The 7,748-nt window shown below is 30.2% G+C and overlaps 1 protein-coding gene across 1 annotated transcript; it reads right to left on the bottom strand.

Annotated features, from left to right (window-relative positions):
- Positions 1-828: 828 nt before the first annotated feature.
- LOC125864441 (homeobox-leucine zipper protein ANTHOCYANINLESS 2-like) lies at positions 829-7,414 on the bottom strand. Its single transcript, XM_049544447.1, has 9 exons — positions 7,047-7,414; positions 6,698-6,948; positions 6,508-6,625; positions 5,795-6,427; positions 5,604-5,705; positions 5,290-5,493; positions 2,569-2,743; positions 2,114-2,487; positions 829-1,253 (listed from the first exon to the last, which is right to left on the bottom strand). Exons 1-9 carry the CDS (start codon positions 7,218-7,220, stop codon positions 858-860), a joined length of 2,427 nt encoding a protein of 808 aa, XP_049400404.1. The 5' UTR covers positions 7,221-7,414; the 3' UTR covers positions 829-857.
- Positions 7,415-7,748: the final 334 nt, after the last annotated feature.

Genomic DNA, 7,748 nt, shown 5'->3' with positions numbered 1-7,748 from the left:
GGTGAAAGTCAGTCTCAATTGAATTATGCTAGAGTATTGGGAAGTTTGATGTACGTCATGAATTGTACACGACCAAACATAGCCTGCTATATAAGTAAACTGAGTCGATACACAAGTAATCCCAGTCAAAATCATTGGATGGCAATGAAGTGGGTTTTGGGGTACTTAGAAGACACTCAAAACTATATTTTGCATTACAACAAATATCCAACAATTGTTGAAGGATATAGTGATGCAAATTGAATTATTGGGTTAACTGAAACTAAATCCACGAGTGGATATGTTTTCACTATTGATGGAGGAACAATATCTTGGAAATCATTCAAACAAACATGTATATGTTATAAAACATCAATCATCCAAATAATATGAATGTAAATATATTAGTTCGAGATCAAACCAAACAAGAGCCATAATGACTCGCCATTAGGTAACAAACAAGTGTACACGTTTCAAAACTATAGCTTCTAAAGAATACAATGTTGTTACAAAGAGTTACCAAAATAAATGAGACAAATTTAGGATACAACACAACTAAACAACTCCTCTCAAACTTTCAAATTATTTTTCCCTCTCAAACTTAAAATTAACATACCCTTACACTTTCATGTTTCAAATCACCCCATATGCATAAGCGAACATTCAAGGGTCTTCCTAATTCCTAAGTCAATGCCCGAACCACCACTCTTGGATTGTGTTAAGAATCCGAGTTATCAATTCGGGCCCTTAACACTTACAAGAGTTCTTCTTTTTTTATTTTTGTGGTTCGTTCTTGACTCAGCTCCTTATAGTCCAATTATTTTTAAAAAGGGCAAAAAAGGAAATAAATAATAAGGGCAAAAAAGAAAATAAATAATTTAACTTTCACAATGTAGGGCTCCTTTGATTTTTTGGAGAGTGCATGAGATGAGATTATTGACTGTCTCAACAGATTCCAATGTTAGCTTAGCTGTAGGTAAGCTATTCACCAATATTTGAAAAGCTACAGTTAAGAGGGACCCACTTACTCTCTTATCTGGGCCTGGACCAAGCCCATTATTAAGACTTTTCACCAAATTAAGCCCATGAGACCCGGGCCCATCTGGTACTATGGAAAATCCTGAAGGGAGTAGTGCCACATAAGCAGAATCTCCACCGTTCATTACCAAATGCATTGACGGTATGTCAACTGGCGCGTATACTACAAGCGACCCTAATGCGTCTGTGCAAGTTTCTTGAAGAATTAACATGCTGTTTTGGCTCGCGTTCATCACCTATTTGATTGAGTGTGCACAAATAGATATAATTGAATTCGTATAAAATTGAATAAATATATAAACATATTATACATGATATAACACATATGAAGCTATATAACTTGTCACGTAGAACGTGAATTGTAAGATGTCAGGAAGAAAATATATATTTACTTATATAAATTTAAATATCTATTTATATACATATTTACCGTATTACCATATTTGTTTATAGAACAAATTTATAGTGCAAATCAAGTGAGACCAAGTTAAAATACATATTTACCGTATTTGTTTATAGAACAAGGCATGTGATTCAACTATTCATGGAAATGATGTGACATCATGGTAGGCTGACCCATAAAAGTACTTTCTCCGTTCATAAATTCATTTGATATAAAATTTTAATTTTTTCAAAAAATATAATTATAATCTAATAGATATTGTGTAAATATAAATTATTTCATTAAGATTATGGGGTAACTGTAAAATTAAAGATTTTAAAAAAAAATTATGTATTTTCTATATATAAAAAAAAATTAAAAAAATAATATAAATTAAAATAAAAGAATCATTAGCAAGTGTCATGTGTTTTGACTTTTGGTAACTAGGTGAAAATTCTAGGGCAGAGAGCCCAGATCTGCAATCAACTGTCCTCACAGATACTTCCAAAATTCCTTATTTGTCTTTTTCAATTTAACCTTTTTCTAATGAAAAGACAAATGCATTTCATGTTTAAAAAAAGTCAAATCATTTACCAGTTTTTCATTTTATATGCACACACATTACACAATTATATTAGATCACAAATTTTAGAATTATTTTTTTAAAAATTTTTTTTTGTGCCAATTCAAATTATATCAGGTAAGAACGCTTACATTAGCACGAAGGAGGGAGACGCAGTTGCCATGATCTTGTCCTTTAGCAATATGTGCCATTTCTTGCATAGGACCACCATTTGAGAGTATGTCCCATTCACTTCTCAGCTGTTCATCACGCAGAAAATCGAAAAGTCTTTGTGGGGAAACAGGCAACCAAACAGATGTTGCAGCGTTTACAACAATCCCCGGTGGCTCACCGGGGTCATCTACACTCTTTCGAGTCAAAACACGAACATAATCCTCCACATTATTACCTACACAATTAAGTTTGTTCCATTTGTGTATGGAGGAAGCACAAACACCACTACAAAAGTTGTTGGTCATACGTTGTGCTAACTTTAACATGCTCCTCCTTCCACTTGGTGTTAATGCTGCATTTCAATTATTTAAATCCTAAATTAGTTAAATTCTACTAAAAGTATAATAATTTTTTATATTGTCAGTGTATATACCTGTGTGATCCCTCGAGGGCACAGCAGATGACATGAGGATTGCAAGGCATTCACACTGGCGTTGGAGGGTAACAACCCATTTTTGTGCACCAAAGCCCATGCCGGCATTGATCAATGGACGGTAAAGCTGATGAACTACACTCTCGTCGTATTCCACATGTTCTACCCATGTAATCTATATATATATTATATACATTGTAATAAATATCAATAAATTACACAAATCATCTCCAGTTTAAAATTATTTTACTTCGATTTGATGAAAATAAAATATCTGAATCATAAATATAAGTATAAAAGTATATATGAATCACTTTTATATTTATACTAAATGATATATATATATCACTATATCAGTTCTGAATCACGAAATTGAGGATTATATATATCAAGTCGTATTAAAAAAATACCTTTTAGGTACTCACGTGACAACAAAATAATAGTGGGTCTTGGGGGTTTGACTAAAAGGTACTCTACTTCACTAATTAAGTAGAAAAACAAACACATCATAATGCTGGAACCAGGTAATACATAGTTAGATGAATTTAATATGGACATATGGTACTGATCGAGACAGAATCAGAGATTGGAATATAAACATCAAATACATTGATTATTCAAGTATTGAGACTTACCTGCATGCATTTTTCTTCTAAATTATATGATATAGTAATGTGTCAAAAGGCCAAAAATATAAGTAACTGTTATAATTATAACCTTGATTTTTCACATTTTATGATAATACTCTCTTCCATCCATTTTGTTTATCATGTTTGTATCCTGCAACATGCTTACGAAAATATTTACTAAAAAAATATAATTTAACTAAATTGCTCATATTTATTGCTTGGTTTCACTTTAATACAATATTATTTCATTATATTAATATCTCTACATTTGTTGAAGTGAACATACAATTTAAATAGATGATTAATTCTTTTATATATTTTTTTTAAAAAGACAAATATTTTGAAATTTGAACCAAATATATAACAGACCCAAGGGAGTAGTATATTATCATTATTAATTTGATCTTAAGCAGGAAAGTTGCTTAACTTTGAAGATTAAAATAATTAAATACTCTCGTCGTTCGTTTTTAGTTAACATGTTGTGATTTTCGAGAGTTAATTTAACTTAGTATCAAAGCTAAATTAGATTAGATTAATTCAATATTTTAAAAATAAAATTATAGATTTTCAAAAACTACACAAAAAGTACTATGAGTTGCAAACTTTTTTTCATATCAATAGGATGAATAAATATATCTAAAAATACTAGTCAAAATTCATATAATTTGACGCACAAAAAGAAAATTATGATAACTAAAAATGAACGGAGGAAATAATACTTTTTCCTAACGAAAAATTTTTGGTCCTTGGAAAAACATTTTGATAAGGTTCAAAAAACTCTCTTTGTTTGTAATCAAATCTTCACCGAAAGACTAGTCGTTTAGTGAGTGATTCGGTGAAACTTCAAGTTTAATGTCCTACTTTCATCGTTTCAAAAAACAATTGTTGTCTTTATTAAAAATATTTATTTTAAAATAATTGTTATTTTAAAAATTCAAGACAAAAATTAAGTATTTCTTTTTTTTTAATTTATGTGGCACTATATGATTTGACATAAAATTTATAAAAGAAAGAAAAACTTTTAAATTCACGGTCTAAAATAAATCTCAAATATTTATATGATTATAAATTATTTCATGTTTTAAAGTAAAATTATTTTTAACTATAAAAAAGTGACTTTTTTTTAACATACTAAAAAGGAAAATAATGTCACATATATTTGAAAAGAGGGAATAACTTTTTTTACATTATTCTTAATAGTAATTGTCCTAAATGCTACAAACACCTCAATTATAAAACAAAGAGTTAATATTTAATGAGCAATATACTGATCTGTACTTTACTTGTCTATTCTACTAAAAATATTTTTTCATTTTTATTCGTTTAGTGTGAAAAATCAAAATGTAATTTATCGCTTAATTTCTAATTTACTCTTTTTATTTGATATAGTTTTTTTTAATACATTTCTCAAAGCATTGAATTACTCCCTATAATCCAATATAAATAAATTGTTAGGATAAAACACACCTTTTAAGAAAAATATCTAGGATATTAATCAAAAGAGTACTTTGTCAATATTATTCTTTTGATTCCCAAACTCTTTTTAAAATTAGCAATAGTCATTATTTGAAATTTAAAAATACTTGAAACCCCCATTAAAAGAAGGACGATTTTGAAAAAAAATAATTTATACATTTTAAAACTTTAAACAATTCATTTGTTCTGAACCTTACAAAAAGTTTCAACAACTCATCTATATTGGATGAGAGGGAGTATTATATTCAAAAGATTATATAACAAAATTGTCATTCTATTTGTTATTTTTCAAAAAATTTGACAAATTAATATTAAATATATAAAAATAGAAATAAAAATAAAATTATCAAATATCCTTGCTAATTAAGTAGTAGTTTCTTAGGAACTGTATAAAAAATATATAATAAATATTTTGAAATGGAGGCATTAGTTATCCTAACAAACTCATTAAACATCAAAGGGCAAGGACACCTACCCTTGGATGACAGTTGGATATGTGTAATAAATTAACACAAGTTCAAGTTTTAATTTAAGCAATTTATTATTTTATTTTTTCGATTACTATTTTAAATTTGATGATAAGTGCATAATCATAAGAGAGTTTTAAGAAATTTACTTTGCTGTACCCATTGGGCATATCTTGCACTACGCATCCAGAAGGCAATCTCCTGCAATTTGGAAAAGTCGTTGTTTCTCTTATAGTATCAACGGAAACATCAACAACAGCCCAAACTCCTTCGGCGTGTTGTTTGCAAAACCTGAGGAATTTGAATTCTCTGATGGGTACTAATGGTGAGAGCACTTGTAGTTCGGAACGCATCTGAGTAAATAATTAAAAACATATTCAATATAGGAACATTTTTACCAAAATTAGTTAATTGGAGATTGCCTATATTAAATAGCATTATACTAAAAGTGATTAATTATTACCAGCTGAATTGCACCATTTCTAGTTCCACCAACACCACTTGATATCACATCTATTGTTGATGTACTTGCAATCAAACAAGGAAACATTTCTGCCCATTTGTTCTGTCAAATATTCAAACTAACAATAATTACGTTTCAATTTCAAATAAATTATAGTCGACTAATTAAGGAGAGGGTTCAAAAATACTGACCGAGTCCATTAATGTTTCAACAAGAGCCAAACTATTGATGATTACCATGCCGGTCTCCCTGGAACCCTCGGAAACAAAATTAATCGGCTTCAAACCAATACAAGGAGTAAATTTCCTCATGTACTCGTCATGATTCAATACTTCTCCGCCACATAATTCCCTGTTCCTTAGCCATAGAGGATCGTCAGTTTTTGCCATTTTAATTAATTCATCCATAGCTGCTAAAGCAAGCTCCAAATACACAGATCTATCAAATGACATTTCAATGCCGGTTGTTTGTCTCGTATGAGGCAATACTGGCAACGGATTTGAAATTCCTACACCAAAATCAGGTTTAGCTCTAAATCCATTGTTTCCAACTTGGAGTTCCAAGGTAGAATTAGGCAATGGTAATGAAATGGGCCCGCCTATGAATTTGCCAGCAAGTGCATTAACTCGATGAAGTTCATCTTTCAATCTGGAATTCTCGATCCGTAGATGTTGTTCTTCAAAAGATACTTCACCAATTATTGCTGGACCACTACAGGTTGTGCAAATTGGATTCATTATAGCCTCTCTTATCGACATGTTTTCAGCTCGAAGTTTATCGTTCTCTTGTCGTAGAAACGAATTCTCATGGCGTTCGAGTTGGGTCTGGTGCAATAATAAATTTTAACAAATTACTCAACACTAATAGTAATAATTGCATCTTTATCCAATTCGATGAATTTTACCTTCATTTGTGTTCTACGATTTTGGAACCAAAACTTAACTTGTCTTGTCTCTAAACAAAGTCTTCTACTCAATTCCATCCTTTGTTTCTCATCGGGATGAGGACACTCCTTAAAGAGTCTGTAAAAGTGTAGAATTATTAAAGAAAATTATGATTTGTTATGAAGAAAATAATTTAATGATCGATCTTACGATTCAAGTTGTTGAATTTGTTGAGGAGTGTGTCGGTGGTATCTTTTCCTTTTCCGTTGTGGTTTGTCATTATCAGCATCTTCATCATCTCCAGATGCAACTTCCAAATTATCACTTCCAGATCTACTTTCAGCTTGCTCTTCCTCTCTATTTCCTCTACCAATAATGTTATTATTATTATCATTAGCTTCGTAGTAGTTCTCTTCAGCCATTACTGCAACTCCACCGGGGCCGCCTTCCCTTCCTGTTTGCTGCTCTCACCAAAAAAAAAAAAAAAAAAAGGTGTTTGGGTTAGAACAAAAGTAAAAAGAATTCGAATACCAAAAAAGACTTTCATTTTTTGGCATACAAGTGCAAGAGAGAGTCGAGGAGAGTTGAACATCGACTTGGCAAGTGATGGTAAATTTGTACTAATTGACATGTTATTGTTGCTTCTCATGTTGTTGCTATTCGTAACGATTCTTGCACCACCACCATTACCATCACCAATAATACTGTTGTCAAGAAAATCCCCAAAATTCATGAAATAATATTCACTTTTTTCTCTCTAGGGATTCTGCATGTTTGCTTATTAGGAAAAAAAGAGGGTTTTTGTTTATCACCAAACAAAGCTGAAAAAGTGAACAAAGAGAAAAAGGAACTAAAAAGGTTATGAGAAAAAGAATAAGAGAGAAGCTAAGAAAAAAATGAAGATAATAAGCAATAATGTGGACTTATCAAAGCCTCACAAGTAAACACATCAAAAGTGAACACTAGAAAAAGTTTAGTTGACTCTCTCTTACTAGCTAAATTTTAGAATTTTCCCCGGGACAATGGAAAAAAAAAATCAACTTAAAAGTGTCAAAAACAATTAAATTATTAATATATTTTTAATTTATTGTAATGTGTAAATTTGCTTGATATGTGCCACTTGAACAACCTTTCGATTGCTTTTTTTTTTACCTTAGTGAGATATGAGTAAGATATGTGTATAAATATCTCTAATTTTATTGGATAGATTTGTAATTATTTAAAATTTATTAAATATGAATTTATTTAAATTCAAGATATA

This window comes from Solanum stenotomum, chromosome 5 (genome assembly GCF_019186545.1).
Source record: "Solanum stenotomum isolate F172 chromosome 5, ASM1918654v1, whole genome shotgun sequence".
NCBI lineage: Eukaryota > Viridiplantae > Streptophyta > Magnoliopsida > Solanales > Solanaceae > Solanum > Solanum stenotomum.
Note: the sequence above shows the minus strand (reverse complement) of the source record. Positions and strands in the feature narration are given on the sequence as shown.